We start from the raw sequence: 16693 nt of genomic DNA, 5'->3' as shown, positions 1-16693 counted from the left end.
TGGCCCAGGGAACCAGGGCTTCTCTGGTTTGGTCTCTCTGGTCTCCCTTGCTTCAGGCCAGGAAGTCTTTTCTTCCACTACTCTGGACAGGGGTCACTACAGATGCCAGCCTGTATGGCTGGGAAGTTTTGGGGCTGAGGTTGGCTCAGGGAGGGAAGTTGGAGAAAGCTTGTCTACCGATCAATGTTCTGAATCTTGCCCAGTCAAGATTCAGTTAGACAATGCCACTGCAGTGTCCTGTGTTAACCATCAGGGGGGCATGAGGAGTGTGGTAGCAACGGTGGAAGCTTACAGAATCCTTCAGTGGACAGAGCATCCTGTTCCAGCTCTCTCGGCCATGTACATTCCAGGCATAGAAAACTGGAAAGCGGATTACCTAATTAATCAAACGCTGGATCAGGGAGACTGGTCATTGCACCGGAAGTGTTTTGACAAGTCTGTCTACAGTGGGACATGCTGGATGTAGATCTCCTGGCCTCCCATCTCAACAGTTTAACGGTTTGTGGCAAGGGCAAAGGATCCACTGGCAGATGCCATGGATGCTTTGGTTGCGCCGTGGAGCCTCTATGCATGCCCTCCTCTCAAGCTTCTTGCCCAGCTGCTACACAGGATAGAGGCTGAAGGGATTCCTGTCATTCTGGTGGCCCCAGATTGGCCTCACCAACGCTGGAATGTCGACTTGGTATGGCTGGTCACAGACGTCTCTTGGCGGTTGCTTCTAAGAGAAGATCTTCTATCCTAAGGGCTGATCTTCCAACTTGCTTTACAGTCACTGGCTTTGATGATGTGGTTATTGAAAGCCAGTTTTTGAGAGACAGGGGGTTGCTTTGTCAGAAGGTTGCTTTTATGATCAGTCATTTCTGCGCATTACGTGATGGAGCTAGCGCCTTTGTCATGTAATTCACCTTATTGGGTCTTTTAGGGATAAAATTGTTCTCCGGGTGCCCATTCCTTCATTCTGAAGGTGGTTTCTGACTTTCATCCGAATGAGGAAATTGCCCTGCCTTCTATGTGTCCACGTCTGTATTACCCAAAGGAGGTTGCACTGCATTTCTTAGACGAGGTCAGGGCAGTTCATGTGTACCTATCCACTAATGGGGCTTTTCCACTGCATGGAACCGAACTGTTCGGCTCGCTTTTGTGCTTTTCCACTGCTGGTACCGCATGGTATGGTGTAGGAACGGTTCGGTACGGTACGGCGGCGCTTTTCCACTGCATGGAACCGAACGGTACGGCTCTCAAAAACAGTACCACCTCGATTGTGGTTCCAAGAGGTACCATATCCCACAATCCTTTGCATGCAGTCACTACTAGCCACTGATTGGTCAGAGAATCCCACCCCGTTGTTATCCCACCCACTTAACTTTAGTACTACTTTAGTGGAAAAGCAAACCATACCATACCGTACCGAACAGTTCCAACACCGTACCATGCGGTACCAGCAGTGGAAAAGCAAACCGGGCCAAGCAGGGCCGAGTATAGCCGAGACGGTACTTGCAGTGGAAAAGTGGCATTAGGCACCCACCCCTGGTACTGCTTTGTGATGAACTGGCTTGCCTATACCAGCTAGGACTTACCCATAGGTGGTGCTGAACTGGCTTGCCTATACCAGCTAGGGCCAGCTAGGACTTACCCATAGGTGGTGTTGTGTTCTTTTTCTGCCTAGTGTCTTTTTTCTGTAGGTGGTGTTATAACTATATGGTCGAGAATAACGAGAAGCTGTGTCTGTCAATTAACTCAGAGAAAGGGATTTTATAGTGCGTAACAAAAGATCCAGTTTTTGGCATAACTTTACATTTCACAATATGGAACCTCATCTGCTAGGCAGCTGCCCAATCCCCCATTTTGTTAAAGGGGTTTTAAAACTCAGACATGAAATCTGAATAAAAGCAGATCCTGAGCAGAGCACTGAGTGTTGTTTCTCTCTTCTGTCTAGTTCCTCTGTAATCAGCATTAGTCACTTCTCAAGTTTTCCTGACACCAAGAGCTAAAAAGGTGACAGGAGAGGGACCTCCAGCACACAAAATGTGACTGACAGCCTCAGCTGTGTTCCTGTGTGCTGTGTAAAGGGAGTGTGTCCCTTTCCTCCAATCAGAGCTCTCATACAGTGTGTAACTGCAGCTCCTCACCATCTGCTTTGTGAGTTTGTGAATTATTTTTTTAGAGTTTTACAAGGATGTTTAGGACAAATGGCTGCAAAAAAAATAGGTGCAACTTATGTAGGAGGATTTGTTTCACCTCTCTGTATCACCTGAGGCCAGTCACTTCACTGGGTATAGGGTAAGGGTTTACAACCCTTTTAAGGTCTTCCTATAATGATGCTACATTCTGTGCCAAAGTTATTTCTCGGCAAAATGTGGTAACATCAGCAAGCACTGAGATGGAGTTCTGGATTTCAACCTCTATATCAATAATAAACATATTAAACAGCACTGAGTCATCTATCACTACTCTCTGGATCCGTTCACGTTTTCTTATCCGTGTACATACAATTTCATTAATTCCAACAGACCTTATTTGTTAAACTCAAAATTAATAAGGTATAAAATCTAGATAAAACTATGTCCACTGGACTTCTACCATCCATTTTCTCATTTATACCTTAATAGAACTATAATAGCTTGGTCTGACAAGAACGGTCATTCATAAATTCATGCTGATTGTCACTTATGAAACCTTTATCACAGACAAATTTCTGTATAGAGTTCATTACTATTCCCTCAAATACTTTACATACTGTTGATGTTAGGCTGACTGGTCTGCAGTTTCCTGGTAAACATCTCGGTATCCCCCAGGGCAGCACTCAGCTCCCCATGCCCTTTGACAATTTTAAACATCCTATTCCTATTAACTTCAATGGGGTTCAGGTTAATATGTGAGATCTCTGATGTATATTAAGGACTGATTTACGTGCAAAACATTTCCCACACTCAGGGCAGGAATATGGCTTCTCACCTGTGTGAAATCTTTGATGTATAACAAGGTGTGATTTCCGTGAAAAACATTTCCTGCACTGAGGGCAAGAATATGGCTTCTCCCCTGTGTGAGATCTCTGATGTATAACAAGGTCTGACTTCCGTGAATAACTTTTCTTGCACTCAGGGCAAGAAAATGGCTTCTCCCCTGTGTGAGATCTCTGATGTCTAATAAGGTGTGATTTAACTGAAAAACATTTTCCGCACTCAGCGCAGGAATACGGCTTCTCCCCCGTGTGAGATCTCTGATGTCTTATAAGGTGTGGTTTAACTGAAAAACATTTTCCACACTCAGGGCAAGAAAATGGCTTCTCCCCTATGTGAGATCTCTGATGTCTAAAGAGGTGTGATTTCTCTGAAAAACATTTTCCACATTCGGTACAGGAATTTAGCTTCTCCCCTGTGTGAGATCTCTGATGTCTAACAAGGTCTGATTTAGTTGAAAAACATTTTCCGCACTCAGAGCAAGAATGCGTCTTCTCCCCTGTGTGAGTTCTCTGATGTCTAATAAGGTGTGATTTATCTGAAAAACATTTTCTACACTCAGGGCAAGAATATGGCTTCTCCCTTGTGTGAGATCTCTGATGGCTATCAAATTGTGATTTCCATGTAAAACATTTCCCACATTCAGGGCAGGAATATGGCTTCTGGCCCGTGTGCAGTCTCAGGTGTCTAACAAGGCTTGTTTTGTGTGAAAAATATTTTCCACATTCGGGGCAGGAACACGGCTTCTCGACTGTATGTAATACCTGATGTTTAACAAGAAATGATTTCTTTGAAAAACTTTTCCCACATTCAGAGCAGGAATTTTGTTTCTCTCCGGGGTGAGATCTCTGATGTCTAACGAGGTCTGATTTCCAAGAAAAACATTTTGCACAATCAGGGCAAGAATATGGCTTCTCCCCCGTGTGCGATCTCAAATGTTTTACAACGTCTGATTTCTTTGTAAAACATTTCCCACATTCAGGGCAGGGATTTAACTTCTCTCCTGTGTGCAATCTCTGATGTCTAACAAGGTCTGATTTCCATGAAAAACATTTTGTGCACTCGGTGCAGGAATATGGCTTCTCCCCTGTGTGAGATCTCAGATGTCTAACAAGGTCTGATTTCTTTGTAAAACATTTCCCACACTCAAGGCAGGAAACTGGCTTCTTGCCCGTGTGAGCTCTGCAATGTATTACAAATTCTGTTTTAAGAAGGAAACATTTCCCACACTCAGAACAGGAATGAAGCTTCTCACCCGTGTGAGATCTCTGATGTACAGTAAGACTTGATTCAGAGCTAAAACTTTCCCCACATTCAGGACAAGAACATTTCTCCTCCCCCTGAATTCCGGCACCATCCCTCACAATACAATGTTGCTCAGAGTCTGAGGGATTTGATGGTCTATCCACACTGTGAAGTCCACCATCCATAGCTGAGCTCATTGTCTTTTCTCCTGCAAAATCTCTTGTGATGTCCTCATCTTCTATTTTACAGCCTGGAGATAAAGTGAGATGATTCTTTGAGGTTTCCTCAATAGCGTGTCCTGAAAAAAAACATGATTGTTATATACAAGAGGGTTCATTCACTTAAACCAATATTCCATCTGGATCAGGTAGACTTGAGTGAGCAGCTGTTCCCTGTGAATGTTCCAGGTAGTTTAGACACTTCCCTCCTTCAGTCAAAGGGCCTTTAGCCCCAGTTCTCAAAGAATGCAGCTTTGAAATTGCGCTACTTCAGCGCAATTTCAAAGCCGCCGGTCAGTGCGGTTTCATGAGCTTTTCAAAATTGGTGCAAGTCTGAGTCGCACCGATATGAACTGTTTCATGCCCAGAAATAGGGTGCCACTTACCATGCAATTTGACAAATCAAAGTTGCATGATAAGTCGCACCAATGTGAACGGGGGTTAGTCCTCCTCCCAATTACTTATACAGTATTTAAGCAGCCTTAAAAGCATGAGCCAAGGGGACTGGGGGTGGTACATGCTCTTTACATAACCACAAGCCTAGGCACTGGTCAAGTGATCTCCGATAATCAAGATCTTTAAATTCAGACTTTTATTTACAGTGGGTACGGAAAGTATTCAGACCCCCTTAAATTTTTCACTCTTTGTTATATTGCAGCCATTTGCTAAAATCATTTAAGTTCATTCTTCTTCCTCATGAATGTACACATAGCACCCCATACTGACAGAAAAACACAGAATTGTTGACATTGTTGCAGATTTATTAAAAAAGAAAAACTGAAATATCACATGGTCCTAAGTATTCAGACCCTTTGCTGTGACACTCATATATTTAACTCAGGTGCTTTCCATTTCTTCTGATCATCCTTGAGATGGTTCTACACCTTCATTTGAGTCCAGCTGTGTTTGATTATACTGATTGGACTTGATTAGGAAAGCCACACACCTGTCTATATAGGACCTTCCAGATCACAATGCATGTCAGAGCAAATGAGAATCATGAGGTCAAAGGAACTGCCTGAAGAGCTCAGAGACAGAATTGTGGCAAGGCACAGATCTGGCCAAGGTTACAAAAAGATTTCTGCTGCACTTAAGGTTCCTAAGAGCACAGTGGCCTCCATAATCCTCAAATGGAAGACGTTTGGGACGACCAGAACCCTTCCCAGAGCTGGCCGTCCGGCCAAACTGAGCTATCGGGGGAGAAGAGCCTTGGTGAGAGAGGTAAAGAAGAATCCAAAGATCACTGTGGCTGAGCTCCAGAGATGCAGTCAGGAGATGGGAGAAAGTTGTAGAAAGTCAACCATCACTGCAGCCCTCCACCAGTCGGGGCTTTATGGCAGAGTGGCCCGACGGAAGCCTCTCCTCAGTATAAGACACATGAAAGCCTGCATGGAGTTTGCTAAAAAACACCTGAAGGACTCCAAGATGGTGAGAAATAAGATTCTCTGGTCTGATGAGACCAAAATAGAACTTTTTGGCCTTAATTCTAAGCGGTATGTGTGGAGAAAACCAGGCACTGCTCATCACCTGTCCAATACAGTCCCAACAGTGAAGCATGGTGGTGGCAGCATCATGCTGTGGGGGTGTTTTTCAGCTGCAGGGACAGGACGACTGGTTGCAATCGAGGGAAAGATGAATGCGGCCAAGTACAGGGATATCCTGGACAAAAACCTTCTCCAGAGTGCTCTGGACCTCAGACTGGGCCGAAGGTTTACCTTCCAACAAGACAATGACCCTAAGCACACAGCTAAAATAACGAAGGAGTGGCTTCACAACAACTCCGTGACTGTTCTTGAATGGCCCAGCCAGAGCCCTGACTTAAACCCAATTGAGCATCTCTGGAGAGACCTAAAAATGGCTGTCCACCAACGTTTACCATCCAACCTGACAGAACTGGAGAGGATCTGCAAGGAGTAATGGCAGAGGATCCCCAAATCCAGGTGTGAAAGACTTGTTGCATCTTTCCCAAAAAGACTCCTGGCTGTATTAGATCAAAAGGGGGCTTCTACTAAATACTGAGCAAAGGGTCTGAATACTTAGGACCATGTGATATTTCAGTTTTTCTTTTTTAATAAATCTGCAACAATGTCAACAATTCTGTGTTTTTCTGTCAGTATGGGGTGCTATGTGTACATTCATGAGGAAGAAGAATGAACTTAAATGATTTTAGCAAATGGCTGCAATATAACAAAGAGTGAAAAATTTAAGGGGGTCTGAATACTTTCCGTACCCACTGTACATTTCTTATAATTTTGTTGTTTTAATGTTTTTTTTAATTTTCTTTCTTTATTTATTTATTTTTACATGACATTAGAGCAGAGAGCCCAGGGACAACGGGGGGGAGGGGGGGTGTCATCTCACCTCTGAAGACGAGGCCTACTCTCTCTCCGGTGTACATGCTTACTAATGCCTGAGTCAGGCAAGACTGTGTTCATGTGAATTCAGCATTAAGGTGGCACCCCAGTTTAGAAGTGAGCTGTACACCTGGTGAAGCTGTACCCTAAATTGAACCACTTTGTCCCATGATACTGCACACCTGTCCCTAGGAATGTGATATTTTGAAAGGAACATTTCTGAGCTTGTGTCCCACTCCACCAGTCCAGTCCTCCAATCACCTCGCTCCCAGTGATGGAGTACAGGTTTCAACCTCCGCTAACCTCCTGCGTGCATAAAGAAGTGGCTGCATCAATAGCGGTAATTCATTCCATTACGAATGACAAAAAGACAGCACTGTGAACATACATAGTTAACGCATTTCACACAATAGCGTACTCATTCAAAACATTGTGTGAAACGCATAAATGATGTATGTCCATAGTGCTGTCTTAGTGTCTGTCATGATGGAATGAAGTACCACTATGGATCGGCATTTCCGCTTCTTTATTGCCAGTTATCACGGTGGCGAGCGGGGCGGGCACGTGTGAAAGAGAGGATCTTGCCTGTCACTTGCCTGGAGTGACAGTACTCCCATATAGCCTCCTGCGTGCACATGTTGACTAAATTAACTCTTCCATACCCACAGCTAGGTCCCTGAGGTTTCTTCTGCCTTCTGCCTTCTGTCCCGGTAGCTGGGGCACCGACCGTTACCGTGTACCACTTCCTTCACTATGCAGAGAACCCATCCCCCATGCCGGTACTGTCCTTCCACTGTCTGGCAGACATATCATTCCCTTGCACTTGGCAACAGAATGTTCTCCACTTCACCCCGTGCGTGCATACCAGGCCCTGTTCTTTGCTATATGCCATGTACCACCATGTACCACTTTGTAGTAATTTTCAGACCAAGTGTTTAAGAAGTTAACAACTCTACTGGATAATGTTACAGTCCAAGGTGCAACAACAGTCCCAATCTAACAAACTTGTCTCAGGCTGCCCAGAGACCATACCTTCCCAGGTAATAGTCCATGGTTCTGGAAGAGTCCCAGTCAGGTGGATTCCCTTAGAGGGTGCCACAGCGGACTCTCTCCAAACAGAGCCTTCTCTCCAATCTTTGTAAGCAGCACAGCGTGGATGGCATAGCCCAGGAAGAGGCAGAATCCGAGGTAACCCCTTCCCACCTGGACACCCTGTAATACCTATTTAATCTAGCAGCAGCAACAGTATGCAGCTGCTTACATGTTTATCGGTGACTATTATGAACCTATTATTGGATTATATCACTCATCTCCCACCCTACTCTGGACCAATCAGTGTGCAGTAACAGAAGAATATATTATGACTCACCTGTGCTGATCTCTGTAGGAATGTCCTCCTCTTTAAATGTCCTTGTCATTCCATCCTCCTCCATATATTGCTGATCATTCCTTACATACGTCTCTTCTTCTTCTTCTGCCTTAACCTCAACTTTCATGTTCATCAGATCTTCACCCTAAACCAACAAAATGGCAGAAAATAACATCTGTAATATAGAAGTATTTATGATGTGAGGTCACATAGAAAATATCATCTTGTAGAGTCCACACATCGTCTTCACATGTCAGAGTGTTCAATCACTTCATGTTCCAGACCCTCAACTCCACCCACCTGATGATGGTGAGGGATGGTGTGACCTTCCTGTGTGGAATCCCAGGAATACAGAGGACGGGGACATCTCTCTGGTGGGTTTCTGGTATCAGGTGACTTCATCATAATGTCATTGTAGAGATCCTTGCGTCCTTCAGAAAGCTTCATCACTCCATCCTCCTCATATTCCTCTTCTTTAACAACAATAGTAAAATCCCTGAGGTCTCCAATCTGAGTATGTAACAAAACATTCATTGTAACAAACATGCTGTGTATAAATCACAACTACCAACAATTGTCAATCATCTACCTGATGATGGTGAGGGATGGTGTGACCTTCCTTTGTGGAATCCTGGGAACACAGAGAATGGGGACATCTCTCTGGTGGGTTTCTGAGGCTGGATGACTCCACCATGGTGTCCTGGTACAGATATTTGTGCTCTTTTAGAAACTCTGACTTCTCCATCACCCCATCCTTATCATCCTCCTCTTTTATCTCTTCTTTAATATCAACTTTAGAATCTCTCAGGTCTCCACTCTGAATTTATAATAAGAATGACATCAAATGTAACAATGCAGATAATGTACAGATCCTAATGATACTATCAGTGATTGTTCCTCATCTACCTGATGATGGTGAGGGATGGTGTGACCTTCCTGTGTGGAATCCCGGGAATACAGAGGACGGGGACATCTCTCTGGTGGGTTCCCATTACTGGATCCATCTGTAGGAAACACACACTGACTGAATACATTGTTTCTATGTGTTTATCAGATGATGGGGGATCTAGGTGGATCCTCCGTACTGCTCTCTCCTTTACAATAAAGTCTCCTCTTACCCGGTGATGTGAGGGGCAGCTGATTGTCCATCATGACGTCCTTGTAGAGATCCTTGTGTCCTTCTAAATACTCCCACTCCTCCATGGCTAAAGAGACAGTGACATCCTGGCACGTTATAGGAACCTGACACACACAATGATACAGTCACCATCCAGACACATCCCTTGTCTGTCACTGGATAATGTCCCCGAATTCCCAGCACTGCTCACCTCTCCTGTCAGCAGCTTCATCATCTTCTGAATAACTTCTAGAATCTTCTGCATGTTGTGTCTCTCAGGTATAAGGGAGTGAGCTGGAGGCACTGTGATGGTCATATGATCTCCAGATTTCGCAGGAGGAAAACTCTGTGTTTAAGCAACAACAATCATATCATGTCATATTCCAAGAATCCTCCTCACCTCTCCGGTCAGGTGTGTGTTTTATTAATAGAGATAAGAGTGATGTCATGTGACCTCCCAGAATCCCCCTCACCTCTCCCGTTAGGTCTGTGTTTTATTAATAGAGATAAGAATGATGTCATGTAACCTCACAGAATCCTCCTCACCTCTCCCGTCAAGTCTGTGTTTCATTAATAGAGATAAAGTTATGTCATGTGACCTCCCAGAATTCTCCTCACCTCTCCAGTCAGCAGGTAGATGATCTCAAGGGTCAGGTTTAGTATCCTCTCAGTCATGTGACTCCAGTTTTCCTCCATCCTCATTGATGTGGTTATGTGATTTTTGTAGGTTTCTCTGTAGATGAAGAATTGTACTATATTGGTTGTACAATATTAGGATGGGGATGTAAGGGGTTAATAGGTGAGCTGCCCCTAGTGGGAATTGATACATGAGTAGGGAGGTGTTTCCCTCTAGTGTCTGTAATTGTAAATAGCCATTGCTTGATAAATATCAAAGGGATAATTGGTTATAGACTGGTACTTTCTGTCCCTGATAGTGGGATCAGAAACCCCAGATTGGAAGACTAGGATATTTTATAAATGGGAATTTCCAGGAAGAAGGAACAGCATTGGACCACACGACCCTTTATGCAAGAGCTGCTGCTGCTGTATTTCATGCAGACTAGAAGCAGGGACTTTTAGTCAAGTGTTCCTGTGTTCTAATAATTTTACTATTGCAGCTCATGTGTGTATATGAAGTTTGGTGACAGAAGTATCTCTGTCTTAGTTATTATCTCACATGCACAGTGCCAGATAGCTAGGTCTGTGCTACTGCACGTATATACTGATCACTCATTACCTCAGCAACAGCCCAATAAAGGCTAGTTAGTAAAGTAGCACATGTGTGGAGTGAACTGCATCTTGCACCACCTTCTGCTTCTCCGTAGATACTGATCCCAACTCTACTGCTCGCAGAAATGCAAGCCAACCGTGCTGCTACCAGCCCACCTGGCTGCTTCTTCTTCCCAGTCCTCCTTACTGACACACACTGGAGATTCCCCAGGGCAAGGTTGGATAAAGACTTGGCACAACGTCAGCCAGCAACCCCACTGGGGAGCCACTGTCTGAGCTCTTGGGGCCCCCCAACAGTGGCAGAATGCCAGGGCCTGGTTGCAAGTGCGACCTTTAAACCCTGGTCCTGTGTAGCAAAATTTTTTTTTGTTTAGAGAGTCAAAAAAATAAATTTGGCAACAATAGTAGATAAAAGATGGTAAGGGTTTCGCTAAGAACCCATAAACAATTCACAAGTATGTGTGACAAACTACAGTAATGTAATCGACCAAATATAACCTCTATAGTACCAGTCAGTAAAGTTGTGTTTCTATCCAGACATCAAAGGAAAAATCTCCTGAAGTAGTTTGTCATGAGCAAAACCTTACAAATAACCTTAAAACAAGAATAAATGCCAACTGTTGGGCCAACAATATACCAGAAAAGTAAAAAAAAAAAAAAAAAAAAAAAAAAGAATATAAAGTAAGAGAAGAGAAGAAAAAATAAGAAAGAGGGAGAGAAGAAAAACAAGGCAAGAGAAAGAAAAGAGTGAGAGCCCGTCGGTCCAGAATCCCATCCAGCCATCAAACCAGCCATCAGCCTCAGGGGTCTGTAACCTAAAGATAAGAAAACCAGGGGGTCCATATCATTTCAAAGAGGGGTTGTTTGCCCCTCAGGACACTGACTTTTTTTTGTGTAACATGATCCAGGCTTTCGCTTCATAAAGACTAAATCAGCCCTCCAAGAGGTTGCAATGGCTATTTTTGATGCCAAGAACATATAATATATTAGAGTCTGAGTGGATCTTGGGAGATTATCAACAGGTTCGTTGAGTAGCACGATCCGAGGATCTTTTGTAATGTTAATCATATGTGACCAAGTGGATTAAGGAGTGGACACATATCCAGAAACACCAGACCCTGGGCCAGGTGGTCCACCACACATGGAGGACAGAACCTACCTGGCCACAGCCTCTAAAACAGGAAGGTGATGAATCTGGGTACATCTTAGCAAGGCGTTCTGGTACCAAATACCATCTTGCAAAAACGTTGTACCCTGCCTCGATCAGGACAACAGTCATAATGCCCTTGTGTAGGCGTGTTGTACAGGATCGCGAATCCTCCACCTCAAGGGCCATACCCAGGTTTCTCTCCCAAGCAATTTGGTAGGGGAGTTTAATTGAAGGGGAGACAAAAGAGTTGTAAAGCATGGAGATGCAGCCCCGCTGGAGAGTCTCTTGTATACATCTGTTTTCAAATTGTGTACAAAATACCAGATCAGGACTTTTCTTCTGCAAAGAATAGAGAAAATTATGTATTTGTTGTAATCGGAAGCTCTCAGCTGGGGGCATCTCCAAATCCTGCAAAAAATACGACGGGGGTCACACCCCTCTATGGTCAAGGAAGTTTCCTATGTGATAAAGTCCCTTATTCGTCCACCAGCTAAATTGAGCAGGCAACATTACCTGGAGGAAATTGTGGGTTATTTTAATAAGGGCGCTACTGGATGCGTGACCGGATGTGATCACGGCAAGACGTGTCTCAGTGGAGCTCCCGGCTTATCCTGATTTTATCCCTATTTGGGGTGCTTTTCCAGACTATCCGGTGGTCCCTTGCTGTGGGGGAGTCCCTCTGTATCTTGGGGATGCCCACCTCTGCCTCCAAATCCCAGAACAAACAGCAGCCGGACCAGAGGCAGACTCGCTCCGTTCACGGCCTAGGGCAAGGCTCCGCCTCCGCCATCAATGGAGCCGGCGCAGCAAGGAGCTGCATCTACTCCGGAGCTACCACTGTCAGTCTCCCTGCCTTCTCCCTCGCTACAGGAGCAGGACCAGAGAGCCATCACAGCCCCCATCCTAGCGGCCATAGATAGCAGCAAGGCGGCGCTAATGGTCAAGATAGACCACCTGGCCTCAGAGTGTACGCTGATCCGGCATGGCCTGGATAAAATGTGGAGCCGCATCACCACGGCTGAGGAACGTATCTGTGAGGTGGAAGACAGTACCCATGCACATGCCTCCCAATTGTCCGAATTACAACACCTGGTTAAATCCCTGCAACACCGGGCTGATGATGCGGAGCACCGACAGCGCCACAACAATGTAAGGGTGGTGGGACTCCCTGAGGGGGTGAAGGGGAATAGACTGGCCATTTTTGCAGAACAATTTTTTAAACAGCTTCTTTCCCTTGCTGACCTCCCCCCTACATATGTCGTGGAGCGGGCGCACTGTGTCCCCATGGGAGCTAGGCCGCCAGGCACCCCGCCACGGCCTTTCCTGGTTAAATTCCTAAACTATAGGGACAGCGACATGCTCTTGTCTGAAGCCAGGAAGCTCCAAGATCTTCATTTTGAGAACACCCGGATTATGCTCTTTCCCGACTTCTCGGCAGAGTAAACGTTGATCGTTTACAGAGGTCCGCAAGTGTCTCCGGGATAAAGAGATAAAGTACAGTATGTTGTACCCCAGCAGGCTCCGGATCCAGTACAATGGTGCTGTTAAGTTTTATGAATCCCCCCAGGAGGTTTCAGACTGTCTGGATGGCCTGCGCTAATGAGCTGCTCAGGGCTTATTCGCTTCCCTGGGTCCTGCTTGCCTGTGTGTGTTGGCAACTCCTCGTTTAGACCCTCAGGTGACACTGTATTCTCTCCTGTTTTGCTGCCTCAACTTTGTGCCTGTTTTATTTTCTATCTCCTGCCCTGGACTGTACTTCTCCATGATGGAGAGTCATTCCCATCTTCTATAATATATGCCTCAATGGATACCCTTTTTTTGTCCGGGGGCTCCGCTGGAGTCCATTTACCAACTACTAAGTGACTGCCGAACTTTTGATCGCATTGGACACTCGTCCACCGTTCCAGATGTTGGGAAGTTATGGGCTTGAGCCTCATACCGGCTTGTTTTTTTCACATTTTTTTTTTTCTTTTTGTTGTTGCTGGTATAAGGGCATTGGGGATGTTTTCTGGGCAACTCAACTTTCTACTATTTAAGTCTTATCGGCCTTTTTTTGGCTGCTATTCTGTCACAGTTCACGGCTCGGTTACTATTTTTAGTGGCATTCTTACTTTCCTGGATGCCTCTCACTATTTTTTTTAGACTCCCGTGGCTGATACAGTACGTTTTCTCTCATGGAATGTGAGGGGTCTCAATAGCAAATATAAAAGGGCTAGTGTTTTCCAATATTTAAAGCAGGTGAAGCCGCATGTCCCCCTCCTGCAGGAGACCCACCTGGATGGTAACTTGGTGCTGGCCCTAAAAAAAAACATGGATTCAAAAGGCATTCCATGCCACTTACTCCACTTACGCCCGAGGTGTCTCGGTCCTCATCAGCAAGTCTATACCGTGTACCATCCACCAGGTGGTCTCCGACCCGTGGGGCGATATGTGGCTGTGGTGCTAGATTTGTACTCCTTGAAACTCCTTTTAGTAGCCATTTATGTACCACCACCTTTCAGTATTCAAATGTTGTATGAACTACTTGATAAGCTTTCTGCCTATGCTTCTCTGCCTATGTTGTTAATGGGTGACTTTAATGCCATCTTAGATTGTGTTCTGGATACATCCAACCCCAACCGGCAGGCCTCAGTGGACCTGGTTGCTTGGGCATCCGCTATGGGTCTGGTTGAGCTTTGGGGATGGAAGCATCCTGACTGTAGAGAATACTCCCACCTTTCCACCACACACCGTTCTGCGGCCAGGATTGATCTGGGCTTTGGTAATGTTCGCTTTCAGTCTCTTTTGTCTGCTGCTGACTACCTGGCTGGGGGGGTGTCTGACCATAACCCGTTTCTCTTGACAGTGCACCTCCATACGGGGACTAGAGAGCGGAGCTGGAGATTGTCCCCGGGCTGGCTTCAGCATGAGCAGGTCGCCTCCCACCTCGTACAGGCGATCCAGTCATACTGGGTGAACAATGAAGACTCCGCTGAACCTGTGGTGGTTTGGGAGGCCTTTAAGGAGGTGGCTAGAGGGGAATGTATCTCTGGTATTAAGTCTGCTAGACGGGATCACAACAGTGAACTTCAGTCCTTACGGGAGGTGGAGAGAGAGAAGGCGAAGGATTACGCGGACTCGCCGTCTGACTCCAGCTACACTTCACTGCTGGAGGCGAGACGCCTTCTCTCGCTTCACCTATCTGACCTTGCACACACTGAGGCTTCCCATCACAGGGCGTCCACTTTTGCGCAGATCAGCGGGCGCCGATAAACATCCCGCTCATTAGGAACCCTGGGGGTGACGTACTGACTGAACCCAAGGATATATTAGAGGAGTCCTTATATGCCCCGGCCTCTGACTATGACCACTCTACCATGGTGAATCTCCTCCGGGGCCTTGACCTCCCTACCCTGACTGATGAAGACAGACATTTTAGACGCCCCGATCACTCTACTGGAAGTGGAAAGGGCCATTGCGGCCTTTCTGCCACAGAAAGCTCCGGGTCCTGACGGCTTCCTTGCAGACTTTTATAAAACATTCTCTGAACAGTTGGCCCCACGCCTTATTTCAACACTGCCTGGATGGGGAGGTTCTTCCCCCTTCTATGCTGGATGCTTATATGGTGTTACTAGCAAAGCCAGGTAAGGATCCCTTGGACTGTTCCTCCTACAGGCCCATAGCCCTCCTGAATGCTAACTTGAAGTTTCTTACCAAGGTACTTGCGACCTGTCTGGCGGGGGTCATACACACATTGGTCGACCCTAACAAGAAGGGCTTCATGCCAGGGAAATTAGTAGATACTAATATCAGGCGTCTCTTTACCCACCACCAACTCCAGGGTGAGGCTCCTTTGCAGCGAGTCGTGGTCTCTATTGATATTGAAAAGGCTTTTGACTCTCTCAATTGGGCCTATATGCATACTGTCCTGGAATTAATGGGTTTTGGCTCCACGTTCAGGACCTGGGTGAAATTACTATATGCCTCCCCTCGTACGGTCATTCAGTTAGGACTGTCGACCTCTGTGTATTTTAGGGTGGGTAGGGGGACCCGGCAGGGCTGCCCCCTCTCCCCCCTCTTATTCGATCTTACCATTGAACCCGTCGCTATTGCACTGCACACCTCGCAGGAATTTGAGGCTATCCGAGTGGGCTCTATTAGAGAGTGTGTGGCATTATATGCCAATGACATGCTCCTATTTCTTAGCGACCCCGGTCCTTCCTTGCGAGCTGTTCTGCAAATTCTGGATGAGTTTGGTAAGTATTCAGGGCTCAAGGTGAATTGGGGGAAGTCCTCGATACTCTCTTTGACTGGGATGCCTAGACCGGTGGCGGGTGATGGCCCGTCCCTATGTTGGGTTGACACCTTTACCTACCTGGGGGTCCGTGTAACTAGACATCCGAGGGACTACTATACCCTAAACCTCCCCCTGCTCATTCCTAGGCTCAAGCAGCTGGTACAGGTGTGGAAGAAGATCCCGCTCTCCCTGATGGGTCGGGTTGCCCTACTAAAAATGAAATTTCTTCCGGTAGTGTTGTACTTTTGCGCCATTCTCCTTTGTGGGTTCCAAAAAGCGGAATTTTTGTAAAATCTTACCTGTAAAATTCCTTTCTCTGAGTCCTCCGACATTCGCCGCCGCTTCATATTCATCACTAATGGGTTATTGACCTTTGCTCCGCAGGAGTAGCTAGGCAACAAAATTTATTAATATCAAAGCTTTTAGCATATCCCACCCCTAGGGGGTGGTCCCCTCAGACAATACCTCCCTGCTTCCTGCATTCCCAACTCAGTTTCAGTAGCATAGCAGTAGAGTACATAAACAAACCCCAAAAGAGGGGCGGGGGCGGCGACTGTCGGAGGACTCAGAGAAAGGAATTTTACAGGTAAGATTTTACAAAAGTTCAGTTTTCTCTTACGTCCTCCGACAGTCGCCGCCGCTTCATATTCATCACTAATGGGGACGTCCCATAGCAGTGTAAACATGAGGGGTGGGAAAAAATGCAGGCGCGCATAAAGCAACGCAGTACCCACAATAGAGAAAAAGGAACCTTACCAAAGTAAGAGAACCAAC

General features: G+C 45.9%; 1 protein-coding gene across 1 annotated transcript in view; it reads right to left on the bottom strand.

Moving 5' to 3' along the window:
• LOC309550683 (uncharacterized protein) overlaps positions 1–16693 on the bottom strand; it is a 3164715-nt gene that overhangs the window by 2507134 nt on the left and 640888 nt on the right. The window contains exon 17 of the mRNA XM_082251018.1: positions 8262–8291. Within this exon, the coding sequence (XP_082107144.1) occupies positions 8262–8291 (30 nt within the window). The remainder of the gene's footprint in view (positions 1–8261; positions 8292–16693) is intronic.

The sequence above is a fragment of the Pelophylax lessonae genome (genome assembly GCF_965119305.1).
Source record: "Pelophylax lessonae genome assembly, chromosome: 3".
Taxonomy (NCBI): domain Eukaryota; kingdom Metazoa; phylum Chordata; class Amphibia; order Anura; family Ranidae; genus Pelophylax; species Pelophylax lessonae.
Note: the sequence above shows the minus strand (reverse complement) of the source record. Positions and strands in the feature narration are given on the sequence as shown.